The sequence below is a fragment of the Setaria italica genome, chromosome V (genome assembly GCF_000263155.2).
Source record: "Setaria italica strain Yugu1 chromosome V, Setaria_italica_v2.0, whole genome shotgun sequence".
Taxonomy (NCBI): domain Eukaryota; kingdom Viridiplantae; phylum Streptophyta; class Magnoliopsida; order Poales; family Poaceae; genus Setaria; species Setaria italica.
This window is the reverse complement of record NC_028454.1, coordinates 35619442-35642634: the sequence shown is the minus strand read 5'-3', so window position 1 is coordinate 35642634 and position 23193 is coordinate 35619442. Positions and strand designations below refer to the sequence as shown.

Here is a 23193-nt window from a genome sequence, read left to right as displayed (position 1 = left end):
CTGTTTTCAACTCTTTCTAATTGTTAGAATGTTGATTCACTGAAAGTCTAGAAACTGAAATGAACCAGTTACTGTTTGTTTCATACAAAAATCTTGGAAGGCTACATCCACACAACATAGTTCTAAGGCTTTGTGATCCAAATATAAGATATACAAAACTATTATGCCCAACATTCTTCATAAAGACGGCATGCAAGAACATGAAAGCAGGAATAGCAGTAAATTCAACAAATTAAAAAAAAACGCCCACCGTGGGGCTCGAACCCACGACCACAAGGTTAAGAGCCTTGCGCTCTACCGACTGAGCTAGACGGGCCTGTGACAGTGGTCGCTTCCTTGTATAAGTAGACCTTGCCAACTCATTCTGCACGGCCCTATGAACATCAAAATTTATGTAGTCTGTCTTGTGGTTCCTTGCATCAGCCTGCCATATAACTTGGCAGTGGTGCAGCCTGCCAGACCTAGCACTTACAAGTAAACGGTGATAAACATCTCTCAGTGTACACGTCAGACTGAGGCTTACAGTTCTATCTCTGTTGGAAATTAAATCTCTTTATGCAGTAAACATATGTAAAAGCGAAGAGAAGAGTAAAGCCAGCCAGCACTGCCGCTACTACACCAATGAAGTCTGGGTCATAGCCGAAGAAGTCCTTGATGAAAGCCTTGACTTGCTTATCGGGCTGGCCAGGCACCTTGATAAAATCCTCCACATCACCATATTGTGACACAATCAGACCATAAACCGTCCATGCCACTGGACAAATCCAATAGTACCAGATCCACCATTTCGGGATTTTCTGAACAAGACATTATTTAAGTTAATTTACATAGAGGGCAGTGCATGCCGTTTGGTGTCCTTGAAAGTGACTTTAAGAAAGGAAAACAGTGACTCACCGATCTTGGAATGATGAATCCTGAGAAGAGATTAAAGAGAGAGTAGAAGGCAGCAGCAAATATGGAAGCAACCTGAGGGTTCGGTGTTATGGCAACACTCATCATACCATAGTATGTGAAATAGAGGAAGGTAAGGAATGAAATGTAGAAGAACCAGAAGAATTTTGCTGGTGTCCACTGGAAAGACATCATTGAGTACACAATAAGAGTGTAGATGACAGTCTCGACGAACACATATGGTATCTCCACAACAACCTGAACAGAGAAAAGAAACTATCAGACTTGAACATCATTTCAAATTATTTTGTTTCTCCTTTATGCCACATTTTAACTATGTACATCATACTTGGCATGACCTTATATGCATTTATTGAGTTCAGTTCAATTGCTAGTTAATATAACTGACCTGTGAGAGAGCAAAGGGTATAGCTGAGTACATTCCGGCTGCACGCTCTCTGTAAAAGACAGTCCTTTCCACAGCAATAACAGATTGAGCAGTTATACAATTTTCAAAACCAACAAACGCAACAGCAAAATACATTGATCCGATGATGATCAGAAGATCTGTTGAACTCTTCCTGCACCAAATAAATAACAGTTAAGGATCCTGTAATACACATTCACGATAAGATAAAGATGACTGCAAAGCAAAAGTTAACAACTTAGGATGGTAAGAACATACATCTTACGACCAACCCTCCAAAATATAATCCCCAGCAATAAGGCAGTAAATAATGCAAAGACCATTCTGACAAGGTTGTAGTCAGGGCTTCTCCAGTAAGTCAACCATTGCTTCCAGAGGCAGAATTTGAACTGATCAAAGGCGTTCCGCGAGTATTGAGTGGGGAAGTAGAGGTCACTAGAACCAGGAGGCGGCTTGCTCAGCTCTTTGACTAACGCTTTGGTCCGCCTGAAAATAGTCAACCATACAACAAAGTGGACATCTAAAACACCTGGATACTCAAAACGACAGGAAGAGGCAGGTCCATTCAAGCATAAATTGCAGTATAGTTAAAGGCAGAGTGGTGTCACACTACGAATCTCTAAGGATCACATGTTCATGATGCAATGCTGCCTGCACTACTGCAATACAGGACACCAATGAAGCTAGTGGACGCGCATAAGGTTTTGGTGGTTTTAAGTCACAGGTCAAGTCCCAATGTCCATAAAATCAATCATATATAATTTGCCCTACATGTTCTTGTTTTTAACATTTAAGAGTGGGCCAAATATATTTACACTAAGAAGCTGAAGGGGTCCTGCACTTACTGATACACAACTGATGACTTGTAATGTTCCGCAAAATCAATCTTCAACTGAACCTCTGTAGCAGTTGAGCTTACATCCAGCATCCATGTAGCAGGGTTGCACCCCTCTTTGATCTTTGGGACTCCATGAATTGCCTGGTTTGGTACAAGGATAAACAGACTTTAAAGACTATACCAACGAAAGAGTTTTAATTAGAGAATGATCAAATATATCCACAATATTGCAAAACCTGTTGCAGGTAAGACAAGGTGACAGGAAACTAAAAGCTATGTGGTAATTGGAAGAAGTTTGAATATAAGATTACACACCTCAAAGTATTCAACAACTTTGTGTGAGTTCCTACCCAATGGCCCAGAGAATATGATCTGGCCTCCTCTTTTCATTAAAAGCAGCTGCATGATGACAAACAAATATTAAATCACAAGAAATATACATACATACACGAGAAGAATGTCTCCACAAGTCGCAATTGCACTACCTCGTCGAAAGCTTCAAAAATGTCAATACTTGGTTGATGGATAGTGCAGACAACGGTTCTTCCAGTATTTACAGTGTTCCGAACAGTTCTCATAACAATTGCAGCAGCCCTTGCATCAAGACCTGAAGTAGGTTCATCCATGAAAATAATTGAGGGGTTTGCCACAAGCTCTACGGCAATCGTCAATCTCTTTCTTTGTTCTGTTGAGAGCCCGTTCACACCAGGGAGACCCACAATAGCATCCTTGAGACCATTAAGCTCAACCAGTTCCATAACTTCATCCACGAATATCTACACAGATGTAAACCCACTTTATTTGACATAATTCACCTAAAAAACCTATCAAGAACATAATCAGCAAACAGCCAAACACTGCAGTAGAACAAGAATGTACCTTCTTTTCTTGATTGGTGACCTCCTTAGGAAGACGCATGAAAGCAGAAAAGAGTAGGGACTCCCTTACAGTGATCTGTGGAGAGTGGATGTCATTTTGCTCACAGTAACCTGATATTCTTGCAAATGTTGCTTGGTTCTTAGGGTAACCAGATATATAGATTTCTCCTTCAATATATCCGCCAGTTTTCCTTCCAGACAGAACATCCATGAGAGTAGTCTTTCCAGACCCACTCACACCCATAAGGGCAGTAAGAACACCAGGTCGAAAAGCCCCAGATATCCCTGACAGTAGCTGAAGCTTATCAGCAGCTACTCCTTGACTCTTCATCTCCTGCCATATACACAGCTTGCAAATGAGATTACAGGTAATGGGATAGCCACCACAATGCACCCAAAAAATGCATCCTAACTCCTTACATATCATGTTTGGGATGATATGCATCAGCATAATCGAGAATCTAACGGAATACGTCCGTTGCAAGTTTTCGAAAAATAATCAAGAGCTTTTGTAGAAAATATGTTAACTCACATAGTCACAATACAAAGTCTCCACTCTCCACACACCAATGCAAAATGGTTATTCTTCAAAAACAACATCGATATTCATACTCCGATCATTTTTCCAGATTAAATGTGGTCTACCTAATTATCTAACACATATCCTAAAACGAGTTGCTTTTGCAATTGGAGGGGGTATTTGATTATATGGAAGACTATTGGTCAATGATGACATGGGAATGCAGCTTGGAAAAAAATATATATGGACAGGGAACATACTGCAGGCATGTCAACATAGTAATTTATGTCACTGAAGGACATGGAGAGGGGTTCGAATGGAAGAATCATCCCTCTTCCTGGAGCAGTTCTGACAGAAGCATTTATGTGTGATCTATCAGAAGTATTAGAGGATTGGCCACGTAATCGTTCAAGCACTTTATCCACTAGAAACAATGAAAAAACATCATTAGAATTGGGACTCAAAGTAAAGTAACATACCCTTTTCCCAAACACGAGGGTAGAATGCAAGTGAAACAAACAGAAACAAGCTTACATGTGATCATTGAGTTTGGGGATAAAGGTTCTGGTGTTGGGACTTTAGTTCTCTGTGTTATATCTGACATCTTCTTTCCTTCCTGAGTGCTCTCTAGACTTAAAGTTGTATCAGTTTCTTCAGGCAAGATTGCCTGTGGTTTTCCGACAGCTAATTAATTCAAGGAGCAAAACAATCGCTTAGTAAGATGTCAATATCAAAGAACCACTTTAGTACACAATGAATATATTTGTTTAGCATAGACAAGAAAATGCTGTATTAAGAAAATAAAGGAGTTGCCTGATGCATGTCATAACATATCTTTATGTAGTAGATACTTACGATTTAGGTACATAAGTGACAGTGTGAATAACACATTGAACAGAACAGTGAACCCTAGAAGTGCACCCGTTGCAATCCAGTACCATTCCTTATTGGTGAAGATACCTGCGTTTTCAAGAACTGCCACTCCCAATCTCCTACCATCAGGTGTCTATTGATTCACAAAAAGAAAGTCAAGAAAAATTATTCTTATAAGAACACAGCAAGGATATTTGAGATTTTTTGTTTGTATAAGTTTTTTTTAATATTGCCATGTTGGGATTTTTTTTTCTCAAATACGCAGGAGAACTACGTATCATTGTATTAATAGAAGAGAAATGAACTGTACAGAGACCCAAGCGCACGCGCGCACACCCACTCACTGACTGAAACTAATCACCTATTACTGAGAGGAAAGACCTGACCAAAAACCCACTACCCAACACCTCAAGCTGTGAGCCAGGGCAGTCCCCTAGCTCCAGCCATAGACCATAAAAGAGCTTCCTCCCTAGCAAGATTCAAAGCCGTAGACAATCTAGGGGTGGCTCCATTAAAGACACAGTTATTACAATGCTTCCAGATGGTCCAGGCGCATTGCCATGTTGGGATTTGTTACTAGTTCCAAATTTGATACAATTTTTTTTTTGGGAACTTGTTGGAATGTATTTCTATTTATTACAGGCTTTTGGTTTACACGGCCAATTGCAGCGAGCGCTTGCCAAAAAAAAAATTATTACTAATCGTGTAGAGGAGTTTTAGCTTTTGAATTGTTTTTTGTACATATTTCTAGATATATGTCCTATATGCAATTGGGACATAATTTTTTAATGATATCTAGAAATAGAAACAAACTAATATATAGATAATCAAAATTGAAGAGAACTGTCTTTTTCTGTATGCTTTCCCCGTTCTATTGCTACCACAATCAATCGGATCATATAGATATCCCTTCAAGACAACATAGGTCATCGAAAGGATCTCGGATGACTCATCAAAGCAGAAAATGGGTTCCTATTTGAAGAGTGCCTAAATGCATGGATAATCTTACATTAACCCGTCAATTTTGGATCCCATTCAGGATTTTTCTTGGGAAGTTTCAGGAAGAAATTGGAAAAATGGAATAATATCGATTCATACAGAGGAAATGATGACGAGTTAACTTACAAATTTGTCCATCCACCTTGGAGAATGCATCTCATTAGCGGCAAGAGCAATGTATCCATATGTTAGAGGTGAACAATAATAACCCCATATCAACCATTTTGAAATTACATCTATAACAATGAGCAGCAGTTATGTCAGCTTCCAAATAAGACTCAACACTGAAGTGTTGAACACAAAAGATTTATTTATGAAGAAATCAAGTCTTTGAGCCATATGGTACTTTGCTAACAGAAATAAAAACTCATTTACTGATTTTAGGACTACTCAGTTCCCATTGTTTATGCTGAATTTTTTTTTGAGCCCTTAACTGTGTATGTACTCCCTCCATCCCAAATTATAGGAGGTTTTGGCTTTTCTAGATTCATAGATATTATTATGCATCTAGACATAGGGTATATCTAAGTGCATAATAAAATCTATGAATCTTAAAAAGCCAAAACGACCTATAATTTGGGATGGAGGGAGTAGATAATAAAAAATTTCTCGAATCGTATGATCATGACACCAAGACAATCAAACAATGTCCAGTATACAGCCAGGGACAATGGAAACAAGAAATTATGGATGTTTACCTTTCGGTAGAATGAATCCTCCTAGTACAAACATGAAAAGGACTGCAAGTGATCCTACTGTATTAGTTATGACCACTGTTCTGCACATGCCAGAGACGAATCTGAAGAGTGCTGCAGACATCTGCTGGATAAAGAAGACGGCAATCAAATGTTTGAAGAACCTGCAGCAAGATGAATATGTAACTAGTATGGTCAGAGAAGCAAATGTAAAATTTTAAACTACATATAATTTTTATTGGAGAGAGTGTGCACCTGCTGGCTTCAGGGGCAAAACCGATGGTGTAATAAGTTATAGCTGCCCAAACTATCGACTCAAACAGGGAGGCAGGGACTCTCAATAGAACATTCGGAAGTGTAAAAGTCCATGGTCGATGGAACAAGAAGTCCCTGTGTTTGTAAAGAACAGCGAGCCTTGCCAAAATAAGAGATGACTCAGCAAAACCATTGAACATGTTAACTATCATGACATAAACAAGTGCTCCTATGTAAAGTTGTCCGTCTTCCTCATTTCTTGTATGCATTTGTGTTCGCAGGAAAACTGTTGATGCTACTAAGGCAATCAGGATTCCCTTCAAAAGAAAAGAAATAGGATCACATAAACAATTATAACTCTGTTAAGCACTCTACCATGGTTACACAAAGATGTTAAGATTGCATTGAAGGAGACGAGCAAGGTATGACCTGGCTATTTAGGTACCTGAACTATTTTAAAAACATAGACAAATGAGTTTCTCTTCATAAGAAGCCATTCCTTGGACCATGAGGTCTTGAGAAGCTCCAAAGTAGGAACAGACTGCTCAGAGAAGACCAAAGCGGATTTGTGTATTTTTCTCTTGTGGAAAGGAACTGAAAGTTGCTTTTTGAGGCTCTTCCCCATATGAAACTTCTTGAACTTAGCCACAAAGTCAGGCACTGATACATAGTGATATGGTTTTTCGTTCTGTATCCAGTACTGTTCCTGATCTTTCTTTGATGTAACCTGTTCGAAGAAAGCACCCATCAGAACAGTATGTTAAGTGCTTTGTGCCTACTGTACCCTCTATTAAGTAATATATATGGCATTTGGATAACGACACAGTCTCCAACTTTATATTTTTTTTATACAAAAATATGTTAATCAAAAGAATGAAAAAAAAAACTCATACCATGAAGTTATTTTTTTCAGTAAAACTAGCAATACCATTTTCACATGACCAATCCAGATGTTTCTTTTCTATTAGCAATTAAGTGGTCGAATTTTCTAGAAGTTTGACTACAGACTTTCCGAAACATGTTACATTTCTTAAGGGAGGGAGTGCCATTTATATTGGTTGGCCAAAAGGTAAAAAACTAGATGTATCAAGAAGCGTTACAAACTCTAAGAAGTTGTCTTCCTGCTAACTCTAAAGAGTAAACCAAATGTGTTAAACCTCCTGGCTAATAGCAAACAACACTAGAGGCCCATGACAGTTGTAGTTAATTCATAACAAAATCATGTCATGCTTGCCCAAGAATATTCGGAAAAATCTAATAGGAATTGAAGTCTTATGCGCCGAAGTGACGAACCTCCTGCAAGAAATCAGCGACGCCTTTCCTCTCCGGGCAGCGGAACCCACACCGCTCGAAGAACTCGAGCACGTACTCCCGGGGCCCCTGGTAGACGATTTGACCCTCGGACAGCAGCATGACGTCGTCGAAGAGCTCGAAGACCTCCGGCGCGGGCTGGAGCAGCGACACCAGGACGGTGGCCTCGCCCAGGTGGACGATCTGCTGGATGCACTTGACGATCTGGAAGGTGGTGGAGCTGTCGAGGCCCGTGGAGATCTCGTCCATGAACAGCACCTTGGTCGGGCCGACCAGCATCTCCCCTGAAACCAAACACGCGCAGCGGAGGCGATCAGGCAACGCCATCAGAAGCGCAACGGAATTCAGGAGGATGACGGGAGGCAGGTACCTGTGGTGAGGCGCTTCTTCTGGCCGCCGGAGATGCCGCGCATCAGCTCGTTGCCGACGATGACGTCCGCGCACATGTCCAGCCCGAGGATCTGCACTCAACAGCGGCGGCATCACAACCGCGGACATCGCCGAATGCGTCGAAATTTTTGCGAGGGAAGCGAGGAACGCGATGCGATCCCCCGCCTTCTCGGTGTGGCACACAAGCGAACGCCTGGCCTGCGACTGCAACTGCAACTGGAACTAACCGCTCTTCCTAGTCTACTCGTTTGTCAACGGACGAGGAGCCGACGCTAATGCTGGGCTGGCGGCTTTGGCGGACGCTTGAGGAGGAAGGGCTTTCCGGGCCGAATAAAGTGCTGTTGCAAGGCCCAAATAAAGTCTACGGGCTTTTGGTTTTTCCCCTATAATTTTTCTTGTTCCTTTTTATTTCCTCTACTCTACTAAAACAATATTGCTTATATTTTTAAAGCTAAGTTTTTTCATTATAATTTATTCCTCGCTGAATGGGCATCGATGCATTTGACCGTAAAAAAAGCTTACGCTAAGATTTGCTTTAGGGGCATTACCCTGAGAATGTAGTCCGTCTGCAGAGTGGCTCCATGAACTGAAGTGGCCTGCAAATCATCATTGCAACACAACGTTAATGAGTACGCCACCTAAGCAACATGTTCATGTGGTAGATGGAGGAATGGAGTGAACGTGTCCACACCTTCATGAACAGGTCGACCTCCGGGTCGGGATATATCCCCTGCTGCCTCTCCTTCTTCGCGAGCTCCTTGAGCAGCTCTGCCCGCGGGAACGGCACGCGAATGTTAAAACGTTGACGATGGAGAGTGAAGCGGCAAGAAGAAAGCAGAGACAGCGTTGACTCTCACCGTATCTCTGGCCGACACCCTGGCACCTCGCGGAGAAGTCGAGGACCTCCTTGACGGTCATCTCGCCGTCGTGGACGTCGTTCTGGCTGATGTACGCCGCCGTCTTCTGCGGCACGAACTCGTCCAGCCCGTACCCGTTGTAGGTCATCTCCCCGCTCACCTTAAGACCGGGGTCCAGCTTGCCGGCCAGTGCCAGCAGGAGCGTCGTCTTGCCGGACGCCGGCGGGCCGAGCAGGAGCGTCATCCTGGACGGCCTGACGACGCCGGAGACGTCCTTGAGGATGCTGAGCGGCCTCCTCTTGCCGAGGTTGACCCCGGCGAGCCCCAGCAGCGTGTCGGCCGCGTCCAGCGCCGCGTTCGCCAGCGTCGGCAGCGCGCGGGTCCCGACGTGGCACTCCGCCTCCACGCTCAGGCCCCGGAACCGCACCTCGACGGTGGGGATCTGGATCCCGGCGCGGTCGATGCGCGCGCGGAGCTTCCTGAGGAAGCGCTCGTTGTCCTCATCGGCGACGCGGAACACGCGGTCCACGAACGCCTGGCGCTGCGCGAGCCCCATCGCGCGCACGTCCACCTCCTCGTGCGGGAAGCGCCGCCGGCTGTCGTCGTCCGCCGCCCGCACGAGGCCCGTGCGCAGGCGCTCGAAGGATGGGAGGCGCTCCATGGCGGCCCACTGCAGGGCCTCCTCGTCGTCCACCTCGTCGGCGCCGCTGCGGCGCCGCGACGACGCGCCCGAGAAGTAGGGCGTCGCGTCCGGGCTCGCCATGCCGTGCAGGCTGCGGCTCAGCATCTCCATGGTGGCGGCGGCGCCGTACCGTGCATGCACGTACACGGCGGCGCGCGCCTCGGTTGGTTTGCTTACGTTGTACGAGCTGGTTGATCCGGCGTGCAGTAGTCTGTCACGTTCCAGCGAGATGCTTTGGATGCGGTGCCATTTATACGCGAGGGAGTGACGCGACAAGGCTCGCGCTTAGAAGATGCCGGCTTCGATCGGCCGGAGCCGTTGTCAGCGTCGATGTTGAAGGGCCACTTGTCAGCTGGCTCAAAGCTCACAAAAGCATCTGCTGGCGTCTACTAGCTCATCTGCATGAAGAGTGTGCCTCTGAACAGATCGAACTGCCCACGGAAGCAGCAAAGGATGGGTGCAAGTTGTGAAGTGGCGTTGGCTCCTGGGCTCGTGGCCTAACATGCGAGTGCGCCAACGACGTCCCGCTCGAGCTCGGCGCAGCGGCTGACGCCCCAAAGCTCGGCCATGGCGCGCTCTGGTGAACCAAGAAAGCTCGACCGGAGCTCATGACAGTTACGCCAATCACCAAATAGATCGGACCAGGTAAATGCAGCACACACTAGCACCTAATAAAACTGAACTGATCAGTGATCATGGCAGCAACAAAAAGGACAGGCACGCACGAGTGCCGGACCGGAACTGCTCGCGGAAGCAGCAATAACGACACGCACGAGTGGCGTACGGGCTAGGCACGACGGCTACTGACGCTCCAAAGGTTGCTAAAGCACGAAGCACAGGACTGTTGCACCAATGGCCAATTAGCCGCCAAGGAGATCAGGTGAACGCTGACAGCCTGAACACAGTGCATAGCTTTCCACGGAATCATTGGATTGTACGTCAACACTCGACAGTGGACAGGGCATGTTACGTTGCCTATCACACAACACTGTCAGTCTGTCTCGACGCAGCAGATTAATCATTGGATTGTACGTCGACACCTCTTCTAGATCTGCCGACTCGGACTTTATAAAATACGCTAAGAGATGCATTCAGGGCAGTTTTTTTAGACAGCACCCAAGTACCCTTATGGCTCTACATCCCTGCGAAGTCAAGACTCAAGAAGAGCTCCAGAACTGCGGTGTGATCCTCCTGCGGGGGGTTACGCAGGAAAGCCAAATGGCCATCCGAGGCATCTCATGCGTCGAATATTCCAAGCTTGTCGTTTGTAGAAAAAAAAAATGTCCAGGCTACAATCTCATTGGAGCATTCTTCTCTGACGGATTCAATGGGTCCGATAGGTTACGTTGGCTATCTATATATGCGCCTAACCACATAGCTAATTAAGCGACAAAAGAGCATCGGGTGGAGCAACCTGAGACGATATTCCCCGCGTGATGGAGATTGGAGGCTAAGTGGTGGTTGTGAGCTGTTTGCATACCTGCATTGGATACTGCATCACTGATGACGAGTGGTTAACGGTCGGCAGACGGGTGCATTTGGAAAGGGGAAATGGTGGATCGAAGCTGTGGCGATCAGACGTCAGTACAGATGATGCGGTCGTGCGGAGCTGGAGCGCTCGAGAGCGAGTGACGTCAAGGAATTCTTCTGCCCGAGCGGAAAAGACGAGAAAAGCGATGGTGCTCTTGCTATGCTAATCTGGCGAACCTGTCCTCTCAGTCCACTGCGACTTGGTTAACACGCTGGTGGCATGTTCCGACTTCTGAGTAATAAAACTATAGCATCGAGCGGTGATGGTGTGCAAAACATTACCATTTTGACAAATGTTGGAACCGTAATTGTTTCAGCAACAGAAAAAACACATTGCAACGCAAAATTGCAAAACAGAAACAATGCGGTGAGCGTGGATCGAACACGCGACCTTCAGATCTTCAGTCTGACGCTCTCCCAACTGAGCTATCCCCGCTTGTGTGGAAGGTCGGCGGAAGAAAATTACTAAATGCACATGACCTCTTGTTATCAGGCCCGCATATGAACTCAGGCCTTGGCCCAAGTGAACTCGGCCTCCAGTTTTCGGCCCACCCACACGCTAGGCCCGGTTTTGCTGCGAACTCCTCTTCCGTCCGTCCGCAGCAAGCAAACTCGCAAAGCGAAACGCAAACGCTCGCCCTTCCCTTCCCCGCCCGGCGGCCGCCCGACGCTCCGCCGACGAACGAGAGCGCGGCCGCCGCCCGCCCGCTGCTGGCCATGCCCTTGTTTCGTGCCGCCCTTGAAGACCCGTCCCAGTGCCCCTGACCCGTCCACATCGCGGTGAGCCATGTGGGGAGACGAATGCGGCCCGGCCTCTAGGCGACTAGGCTCCAGTCTGACCTCGCCGCTTTGCTTTTGCACGCTGAAGAGCGGCAGCCGCGCGCGCCCCGCCCAACAGCATGTCCGGCGGCCGGGGGTGAGACGGCCACGCGTGCAGCAGGCATCGACGGCGACTGCTCGGATTGTCAAGACGCGACCTCATTCTTCTCTACTTTTAATTCCACCTTTTACGGTCCGGCATACATCTTGCCGTGTACGTCTTCTATTCTACCTTTGACCTTTTATTACGGTCCCTTTAGCCCGTAAAATTTTCATAAAAGAAAAAAAAGACTACAATATATAAGGGAAGAATTTTAGATTAATGAGCAATGCGAAAGCGTGCTGGGGTCATTAGGTGGAGACTGCAGCCTGCAGGTTGTTTCGGCAATGGAACTCCTGATAAAACCAAGATAAAGCTGCCACACCGTACAGAAGGATCATACGGAGTTTGGTACAGGTGGTGAGAGCCCTTGCATAATATATCCATTGCCAGATCTCTCTGCTGCTGCTGCTGGAACTTTTCCAAAAAATTAAAAAAGATCTCTTTGCATGATCCTGTTCAATGTAGGAATCCCAGGATATATAGGATCCAATATTTTCCCCTTCTAAATTCCAAGTTGTTGCCGGCAGGCAGTGTCTGGTGTGGCCATGCTAGCAAATAAGTACTCCAGAGTACCGCACATATGGGATCAGTCCAGGTACAAAGTGATGCAGCCAGCACCCAGCATGCTAACAAGATCCATTTGCTTGGATGATCCCTTTAATTTAAACAATCTTTGCTTTTGTTTGTACATAAATTATTCCTAGAGCACTAGTACAAGCCATGCGTGCATGCATGAACAAATTAAATTCAATCAGCATCTGTACATATTCATCGCCTCAAGAAATATTCAGATACCCATCGGCCTTGCTTGCCACTTTCAGCTGTTCTCTTAACCAATACAGGCCGTTCCCCGTCCTTGTTTTCGCCCCGATTTTGCTTAAGCAGACAATCAAGTTGTTGGCCAAGTGGCGTTCCGCTTTGTTGCGCCATAAAGCACAACCACTTGGATTGCAGATATGTGCATAATAATTGTATAGATAACTAGATATCAACACAGTTTGTAATCGGATTTTCTCTCCAACTAGCTGCAATCATACACACGCACGGGCGACACAGTAGAACATCACTACAGCGCAACAGGGACTTTGGATGCCGATGTCTTCCCTGCTGCGTGCTTCCGGTGGCCTTCGTCGGATAAAGGAACTCGATTCATGCATGCATCATGCATTATACACACACAGTTCACAAATCCCATCTCACTCTTTTGCTTTCTCCGGAGCAAAAGACCGCTGCAGTCGGCTGGAATTGGACAGGGATTGCTTTTAATTTGCAGCAAAGGGAAAAAGCAGGAATCTTCGGGCTTTAGGACCATACCATACCAATCGCAGTGTACGAACTACGTAGAAACCAACGCATCATGCACGGAAATCATGTTTTCTTGGAGAGAAATGTCGTCCAGTTTTTGGAAGGGGATCGGAGGTGAGAGGGGAAAAGGACTGATGAAAGCATTACGTGCCCACCCACGATACTTCGTACCGAAAAAGAAAGCTGATATCTACACGAGAACTACACCCTTCTTTACAGCTTATACTTTGATGAACAACATTGTACCCCTTTTTCTCAAGAATTTTTATACACCATCCAGGTTCACCCAACCTAAACATTTCTCCAGTAACTTTTTTTGGGAAAAAAAACTAAACGGTTTTAACCACTGTTACACATTCGGAACTGCATTTTCTTTTGGTAAAATTGATTAAATCTGTCACAAGCAAGACATATATGTAGCAAAACCGTATCATCATCCAAACATTGGCAGATATATGAAGCATAGATGAAGTGCAGAATCAAAATGCTAGGGTAGTGAGGCAAGAGAGGTGCAAAAGCCTCCTCCTAGCAGGTTCGATCCTGCTGAGGCCAAGGTGAAGAGACCATTTTGTGTAAAAACCAATCTTTTTCTTAAAAAACTAGTTTTCCCAACTAACTTGCGTTGCCCCAAGTAGGTAATCTTATAGATTTATGATGATGTATATCAATCGTAATAAAAAGAAATCGATATACGAAAATCATATTTATTTGAGAAAAAATGAAATTGTTTTTTTGGAAGACAGAAAGGAAAAGGACATCAAAGTGAGGAGATAGATCGAGATATTTGTGTGCCCACTCATGCACCAACGAACAGGTCGAGATAGTTCGTTCCGACGCGAAAGCTGATATTACACAGGAACGAACTAAGGCGTTTATTGACCCCTCATACTTTTAACATGTTTGTTTGGGAAAAAATAAATTGATTTTTCGAAGAAATGTGAAAGGAAAAGGCCTAATCAAAGCGAGAAGATGGGCTATCTCAAAGCGTGAGTGCCCACTCACGCACGTAGGAACAAGGTGACATACATCGTTTCAAAAAAAAAAAGGACGACATTGACACAACGTTGTACTGATTTTTCAAGAAATTTAATTTAAACAGTTCAACTTCACCCGATCCTAAACAGTGTTAACCTTTGCCACATGATTCTCAAGCTGCATTTCCTTTGGCAAAATATCATTAGTTTGGCACGATCAAATAAAGAAAAGAGACAAACAAATCCATTACCTTTACCATGAAGCGCAAGCAAATTAAGTGGAGAATAACATTTCCTAGGTTCGATTGTAAAAAACATAAAAATATCAATATTTCCCCTTACACTTCGACCCAAACACTACTGGGAAAGGACCTTTCGTCAAGTACCTTAGTATCGGTTGGAATTGAGCCCGGTACTAATGTGAGCATTAGTACCGGGCCTAACGGCTAGTTCCCCAAGGCTGCCTGGTGAGCCCCTTTAGTATCGGTTGGGGGAACCAATCGGTACTAAAGGGTGCACATTAAGCTTTCAGAATTGGAAAAGCCCTAAAATAAGTGACCACGTTGCTTCCACAAGCACAATCCCCATAAGCGGTCCCTGAGCGAGAGAAGGAAATGATAAGCGTGGTCCCTGAGAGAAAGAAAACTTCACGTTCGAAGGTGTAGATGAAGCAAAAGTGAAAGATTGGAGCTTCAAGAAGGGTGCAATTGCTTTTCAGACGTACAAGAAGAAACTTAACAAAGACTACATAAAGAAGGGGCTTACACCTGATTTCACAAAGCACCCGAAGTTAAGAGATCACTGGGATTCGTTTGTACAGTTCAAGCAGTCGAAAAATAGTGCTAAGGCAACTCAAACTAACACCGACAATGCTCAGAAGAAGAAATACTTTCATCATCTTGGGCCAGGTGGTTACAAGAAGGGGATCATGAAATGGCAGAGGATGGAAGATGACATAATTGCTAGGGGAATAATACCGCAGACTCTTGAATGACCGGAGCGAGCAAAGAATTGGTATTATGCTCATGGCGGCACGCTCAATCCTAAACATGGATCATTTGTGTTCGGCCAAGAATTAAGAGAAGTGGCTACGAGGCTTGTTGACTTAATAAATGCAATGGTCGAAGGATCTTTCATGCCTGATCAAGAGAAGGACAAGCTGACAATGGCACTGGATAACCTAGAACACCCTGGACGTTGCCACGGTAAAGGAGTAATTCCATGAAAGTTTGTCTTTTGTGAGCACATTGATTCATACGGAAGTCGCCAAAGAAGTAAGGCCGAACACGCACAACAGCTGCGAGAGTTGCAAGAACACGTACCTTTGATAGAGGCAAGAATGGAGGAAGCAATCGACCAGCATGTGGCTCTAGCTCTTAGCAAACAAGCCAGTAAACAAGCAGGTGCAGCATCAGGGTCTAATGTCGACGTAAGCCCCTATCGGCGTCGCTTCCACGCAAGCCCCAGCTGAAAGATCTTCTGACATATTTGAGGACAACCAACGTCATCCCGTGGACGACATCACTAGGAGAGCCCCTTGTGAGTTTGTTACTCCCATGAAAAATAAGCTCATCATGGTGGCTAAGCAACCGACACAAGGCCAAATACTTCATGGCCTGGAGATTTCAGCTTGCAATTACACCAAAGTTGGGGTGGACCGAGTGGTCGACGGTTGGGATGACCTGGAACTGGAGATCCCTGGAGGTGGCAGGGAAAAGAATCTAGGAGAAGCCATCCATGGTTGGATTCTATAGCCCAAGCACTACATAGGATTACGCAATTGAATCCCCCGACCTTGGGATCATCTCCTCAGGGCAAGATCACCTACACCATTTGCCAGGGTACCCTCTCCACTACTAGACAGGGATCCTAGCATGATTCCACCTCCCCTGTTATGAGCATGGCTACACGGCGAAAGACGCATTCAGTTCTGCCTACTGCGGCTACGAAAAAGCAGAATGTGCTGAAGAGAAGCAACCAGAGCCCAAGAACCCATGTGATGCTGAGGTTAAACCTGACTTCGCAAAAAAGCCTCCCGCGAAGAAAGATCCACCACTTGATAAGGGTAAATTTCGGACTTTCATTAGAAGCATGGAGTTGGAGCAAAAAAAAAACAGCCATAGAAATCACCGCTATCTGACTACGACCGACAAATAACAAAGGCTTTTCAGAAGAACAAGAAAAGTGGGTTAACTATTTCGCAGCTCGAAACCCAATCGAACCAATCGATTGCCCCGATCAAGGTGCTTTCGAAGTTTGATCAGAACCTGCTTCAATTCGCCAAAGATACAAATCTCACCCCAGCTCAACTTCGAGGTGAGGATCACGTCCCAAAGCACCCTAGGGCTGCTAAATGGAAATATGAGTATGGGAAATCACTTGTGTGGCCGCAGTTGGTGGACCGTGTTCCAATGAAGATGTACAAATTGCACCAATGGTACATGGAGGCTTCAACCAATAGTTTATTCGTGCTCGAAGTTCGGATTGGAGATCAACATTATTTCCGTAGGGAAGACATTATAAATGTGCCGTTGGAGGAACTCTATTACTTTTATAATCAAGATGCACTTGATAAGTCACTCATCAATTCCTGGGTTCCGTAAGTCTTTAATATGCTCTAACTTCAAAATCCCCGCTCTAGTCATTGTGCTATGTCTTAACTTCTATTCGATTGTCGGAGGAAAGGATACTATGACGTAGGCTTCATGGACCCCCGATGTTGTAAATGAGTCAATTCTAAGAGATAGACCAAATCAGACCTTGAAGAATATATATAAGTTTCTCGACAAGCAACATTACAAGAAGTACATACTTCTACCATACAACTTCAAGTGAGCATGTTTCCCATCTCTTTTTTTTAACTAGCAGTTAAACATAAGACTAACTTCCACTGGATACTCCTTGTTGTCGTGCCTGATCTAAGCGTGATCTATGTCATGGACTCTTTGAGAAAACCAAGAGATGGTTACAAAAACCTCATAAACATTCTAAACAACGCATGGGCTCGATTCTGTCGACATCTAGCGGGTCAATTCAAGGAGGAACTTGATTTGAAGACTGAATTCCCGGTATGGGTTGAATTTTCACATCTCGTGGCACTTTCTTGAACACAACAAATATTTCATAACTTTTTTTGCAATATATATAGTGTTTGAGATAGGAGTCGGGGAATAATTTATGCGGATACTACGTATGTGAGTTCATCCATGGCTTTGTAGGTCCGAAGCGTATGACTGACCACGACTTCAGTGTGCGTATACAAAATTCTTAACAATAAATTAGTTCTAATTATGTCGACCCATTGATCTACTATATAATAACCTTTGTCGATGACACAGATGATGTACATGAAGGAAAGACTCCTCGACATAGAAAAAATCAAGGCAATTCAAAAACAACTCTCTGGATTTTTTCTGGATGAGGTAGTAAATCCAGCAGGGGAGTTTCGTAATGATGGATCAAATCTACATCACTGTCAGGACTCGGGTTCAAAATAGTTGATCCGAAATGTTGAATTTGGAAAGTTGATGCAATGTAATATTATTCATATATGTGTATGCACAATAGGTGTGTGTATAATAGTATCTCAAATGCAATATTATAGATAAATACAACTTTATATATATTAGCATATTAGAAATTAGAAATGGTATACGTAAAGGAAACAAATATGAAATACTAATATAGAATAAAGAAACAGAAAAGAAAATAAGAAAAAAAATAGAAAAAAATTTAGTACCGGTTGGGGAGACCAACCGGTACCAAAGGGCCCCTTTTAGTACTGGTTGTTTCAATCGGTACTAAAGCCCCCTAGTACCGAACTAGCAATACTGATTGCGAAACTAGTACTAAAGGGGTTCCCAACCGGTATTGATGGGGTTTTTCCTAGCAGCGAAAGCAATGGTCCATAATATATCAATGATCATATCTTTAAAAGATAATGTTAGTAATCAGGTTACTGTATACTTTATGAGCGTCACATTGGCAATATTAGTAGGAACCACCTCTCTTATACGACTGATTAGACAGAAAGCCGATACCTTTTTTTTATTTATATGCATATTTTGATTTAGATCATTGGAGTTTACTCAATCCTAAATGGTTCTAATAACCACTGACACAAAAATTGGCACAATCAATAAAAAAAGAGAGCAAACCATAATATTATGTGAAGAATCACAATGCTTAGGTGGTGAGGCAATAGAGGCGTGCTGCAAATACCTTCGCTTAGGTCTGATCCTAGCAAGGCCCCATAGTGGAAAGGTCGCTGCAAAATGTAAAACATAAAAAAATTGTAATATTTTCTGCAACACTAAATTGTGTCAACTCAAGTAAGCAGTGATGGATAATGTACAATACCAGTGCACATATCTTTAAACAAGGCTAATCACTTTTATGCTGATTTGACCGCTAGTACGCTATTTTTTTTGTTCATATGCACACCATGCGTTAATGGAACAAATGAGAGCGCCTAATTCTCGCACACAAAATTGAAAGAACAACAAAATCGCCTCCCCTTTTCATTTTGTTTGCTCACGTACTAATAATTTTTAAATGTTTACAGCATTACCAGGAGCATAAGTAAGTGAAGTGATGCGCCAACCGCAAACAAAAATTTGAGACCCACAAAAATAAAATTGTAAATTAGGCCAAAAGATCCTTCCATAGTGGTCTTGCTTTTGTACCTTTTGGATCGTGCTGACCTTGCTATTGGCTATACCAAATAGTGAAAGCAAGCAAACACAAACTAATGGAGGACCCTGCCTGTAAAGACCAGAAACAAAGCACAGATTCTCTCCCTTGCCTGACTAAAACTGCGACCAAATCTAGCTGCAACTCCGCCTGAAACAACATTTAGGCCATGTTTAGTTACTCCCAACTCCCAACTTTGACACTATGCAAAAAGAAGATTCCCCATCACATCAAACTTGCGGTACATGCATGGAGTACTAAATGTAGATGAAATTAAAAACTAATTGCACAGTTTTGTTGTACTTTGCGAGACGAATCTTTTGAGCCTAATTAGTCAATATTTGGACAATAATTCACAAATACAAACGAAACGCTACAGTGTGCTACAGTGCTGTAACAGTAATTTGGCACCTCCCAAATTCCCTAACTAAACAAGGCCTTATAGTGGCAAGATTTCACTGGGCCGGGCAAATCTTGCTGCTCCTGATATACTAATCATATTGTACTTTGACGGCGAGCAAGAGACTACCAAAGGACCAATTATCATTGACCCTGGTGGCCGGTGGGCAGGCTTTAGATTCTTACTTTTTTGCCTTTCATTTGCTACAGTTGCCTTATCATATAGCTTCGATTCTACAATGTAGCATAGTACCGGCCACCTCTTAGGAAGCATTTCGAAAGTTATAGATTGAAAGAGTGAAGATCATGTTTGTTGGTCTACAATATGGGCTAGCTATGGCACCGGATAACTTCGTTCGGATGTTCCTGGTCCCATGTTATGGATGGCTTCTTCTCGTACAATGATCAATGGTAATGATCAGATACATGGAAAAGAACTGTTCAAATGTCTGCCCCTAAGAAAAGAGATCAGCCGGTGCTCAATCACAATTGGAACCAAAGGGTGGTTCGCCAAGACCTTGATGGCGTATCATGCTCCCATCTTCCAAAAGCTCATCCGTTCTTGCTTTCCTGCACATCCTTCACGCCTTCTTTTCCTTTAGTTTGAGAAATATTTCCTGCTTCATCAACCTTTATGTAGTCCTATGGCGTTGTGGCAACACAGCATCGAATTCAGAAGTAGCTCGTTTGCTTTTCAAAACCATGAATACCGCCCAACCTTCAAACAAAATCGAGAGCGATGTACAACTACCTGGCACTCTATTGCTGACCAACATCGCTTAACCAGAGGAGGATTTGTATGATCTAGTCATCTGAAAAGCATGGAGTTTGGCAGTTGACTCTTTGTGCTGTTCTGTGAATGTCTATGCAGTTTCTTCCTAGCCTCGAGTTACACGTCACCTACGTGGTTTTTGAATGCCTTACAGGTAACGGATTTGGTAATACACTAGTTTTTAGTTTTTTTTTCAAGTTACTAAACTATTTTATTAATCCATGCATCTGCACAGACTAGCAGCAATTTTAGAGTATACAAAACTTCATAAAAGATTTGGATCACGAATTATAAATTTTAAGTACTACCTCCATATCAAAATATTTATCGTTGTTGACTTTTGATCACGACGTTTTACCATTCGTCTTATTCAAAAAATTATGTAAGTATTGTTTATTTTGTTTGTAAGTTACTTTATCATCAAAGGTATTTGAGACATGACTTATCTTTTCGTATATTTGCAACAAAATTTTAAATAAGATGAATGGCCAAACATTGCAAGAAAAAGTCAAGAATGACAGGTATTTCGATATGGAGGAAGTATATATAAGAGTTAAACTAATGAAGGTGAAAATAAGCGTGTGGAACGATGCAATGCATCGACACTTTGGCCGGGTTTATTTTGTAATGGCACATCGGATAATTTACAAGAAAGTATATGAGTTTTTGAATTTTTTTTATAATGGTAGATGTTGGTAATTTATAAGTAGGTATATATATGCTGACCTTTTCATATGATTTAGGTGGGTGATTTTTGAAGTGGATTAGATCTGACGACTATTGCTGTGAATGATGATGTTTTTTTTAAGAATTTTTTGGAGTTCTTGCTTTTTCTAGTACATTTAGCATGGGTATAATTAACGCTGAGTAAGATAGACAAACATCTAGAAACGTGAACATGTGAAGCACGACCTTACTAGTTTTATTCCAGACAAGTGCTAGTAGTTAGTTGCGAATTAAATAAAATTTTAACCACATCCGGTCGGTCTGGTCATGATTGAATATTTGATTTTGACAGTCTCCCTTTTCTCGCTAACTTTTGAAGTGCCCTCCAAAGCAGCTAATGGCAAATACTAGGAGAGCTTTACTGTCCCTTTCAGGAAATCAAAATTAAACATGGAAAAAGGAGAAGCAAAAGCTAAAGCAACATTAATTGCGGAAAAAAGGATGTGGACATGTATCCGGAACGGTGGTCACACACTCACCGTGCCGTGCGTGACAGTGCCACTGACACTGTGACACAGCAGTTACGAAGATCTCTAATCAAGTCAAGCAAAAGTCTACTCTCTCACTGAATGGTTCCTCTGACTGCAGCAGGTGCTTAATTAAGTTCTTGTGTGATTTGACACACAAGGTCGTTTTTCCAACGTCTAACTGTGTTCAACATATTTCTCAACAAAGGTTATTATTTTCACAAAATTGCAGCCTGAACATTACTAAGGAACATACAAATGGTCATCGAGTTCTCCACTAGTTATGGAAGAAATAATAGCTTGCCCGTCAAACAGTTAGCCGCCTGGTTGATACACGGCCCACTAGGTTCTGGGCATGCATGGAAAATGTGAATGATTTTTCTAACAAAATAAAGCATCCACGAACGAGAGATTGTGTCAACTAGGACAGGCCATCATCCTACAGATGCAGCACTAATTATTGCTTAGCATACGAGAGCGCCACCTGCAGAAACATACTGATGAGTGGTGAGTAATTTGGTAAAGCAGATCCACTTTAATTAGCATAAGTGTTTCTACTATGTCCATTCGTAGAATTTGGTATTTTGGACATTGATATGGTCACCGAGACTCCGATATACAATTTTGAACACCATTACTTTTTTGTGTTAGAAATGCTAATAAAAATTTCTAATTACTACATTTTGAAGAAAAAAAAACTCTTCTCACGACAATCCGGTGTAGTACCGTGTGCACATGATCAATACAAACATTATTTGTCTCTTCTGCTGAAGCTGAGAAGTGAGTCAACGTTCTAGCATATGGAAATCGAAACCTGAGAAGCACCTGTTCCGTCGTCGATCAGTGGTAGCAAGTTTATGTGATGCCGGTGGGCTAGTACCTTGGTGATGAGCGATTGACAACACGGTGTGCGTGTGACGTGTCTCTTGGCAGGTGTGGTTGCAGGTGACAGGTGGAGACGAGGTACATGCGGCGACGAGTGAAGAACGGGGATAGGATGCCATGCCGACGAACCGTGGGACGGTGAAGGGTGGATCAAGGCTCGCGCTCGAGGGACAGGCGATCGTGCGGTGTATGTCTACTGTACCTGGCTACACGGCGAGAGGACGTCAAGGGAGGTTTTCGGATTACACCACAAAATCCGGGGTTCGCTGGTTGAGCCATAAAGCCATGCATCGTACCGGGACGCTCGTGCGGCGAGCGTTGGCCGAAGATGGAAATTCCGGCGATCGCGATACGATTTCGGATGGTCGTGCGGCGACATCGCGAGGATCACATCACGGAGATGGAGGAATCGCGGACATCGCGGAATTTGTCATGAAGGACGTAACTGGAATTTACGCACCTATGTTAAATTTATTTAGCGTAGGGGGTTATGTGTAAATAGGCCGTGCCACCCTAAGGATATAAATACGTGGCACCTAGGGTTGAGAGAGTTCGAGCCCTTTTGCTACAGGCGGCGCTACAGTACTCGGCACTACAGTAACTCGCGGTTACTGTTCATCGCGGTTACTGTTCACGCGCGGTGCTGTTTATCGTCGCAGGTACTGTTCATCTCTCTCTAGTCTAGCCTAGGGTTTCAATCTAAGTGAGGGATTTTTATTGATCTCTCCGATTAAGAGAGGGAGGGTGTTTGGGCGGAGGCTAGATGCACTTTTGTAAGCACATTACTTGTCTCAATTTTTCATATTAGTGAATTAATCTATGTGCTTGTGCGTCATGTTGTGCTGAGGTTAAGATTGTTTTGATCCATCTAAAATCATGCTAGGGCATCTTATTAGAGCTTAATC

At 43.7% G+C, this 23193-nt stretch overlaps 1 protein-coding gene, 2 non-coding genes and 1 pseudogene across 3 annotated transcripts; 1 reads left to right on the top strand and 3 right to left on the bottom strand.

Annotated features, from left to right (window-relative positions):
• Positions 1-20: 20 nt before the first annotated feature.
• On the bottom strand, positions 21-9175 carry LOC101781773 (ABC transporter G family member 38). Its single transcript, XM_012845738.2, has 20 exons — positions 8935-9175; positions 8769-8845; positions 8626-8673; positions 8058-8148; positions 7670-7971; positions 6822-7103; positions 6377-6693; positions 6125-6285; positions 5553-5662; positions 4410-4560; positions 4089-4238; positions 3815-3978; positions 3036-3368; positions 2642-2932; positions 2472-2555; positions 2164-2297; positions 1577-1804; positions 1301-1472; positions 895-1149; positions 21-797 (listed from the first exon to the last, which is right to left on the bottom strand). The coding sequence occupies exons 1-20, from the start codon at positions 9080-9082 to the stop codon at positions 528-530; spliced, it is 3768 nt and encodes a 1255-aa protein (XP_012701192.2). The 5' UTR covers positions 9083-9175; the 3' UTR covers positions 21-527.
• Positions 244-316, bottom strand: TRNAK-CUU. Its single transcript has one exon. It is a non-coding gene; the product is annotated as a tRNA-Lys (tRNA).
• A 40-nt stretch (positions 9176-9215) lies between the features above and the next one.
• LOC105914328 lies at positions 9216-9811 on the top strand (annotated as a pseudogene).
• Positions 9812-11509: 1698 nt separating this feature from the next.
• On the bottom strand, positions 11510-11582 carry TRNAF-GAA. The gene has a single exon. It is a non-coding gene; the product is annotated as a tRNA-Phe (tRNA).
• Between the last annotated feature and the right edge of the window lie 11611 nt (positions 11583-23193).

Bases quoted from the DNA above. Each gene is read 5' to 3' on its own strand.
- LOC101781773 (XM_012845738.2), bottom strand. From the start codon at position 9,082: ATGACCTACAACGGGTACGGGCTGGACGAGTTCGTGCCGCAGAAGACG. The intron at 7,104-7,669 runs GTTCGTCACTTC...TTCTTCGAACAG, and splicing joins TCGCTGATTTCTTGCAGGAG to GTTACATCAAAGAAAGATCA. The intron at 1,150-1,300 runs GTCAGTTATATT...TTCTCTGTTCAG, and splicing joins TACCCTTTGCTCTCTCACAG to GTTGTTGTGGAGATACCATA.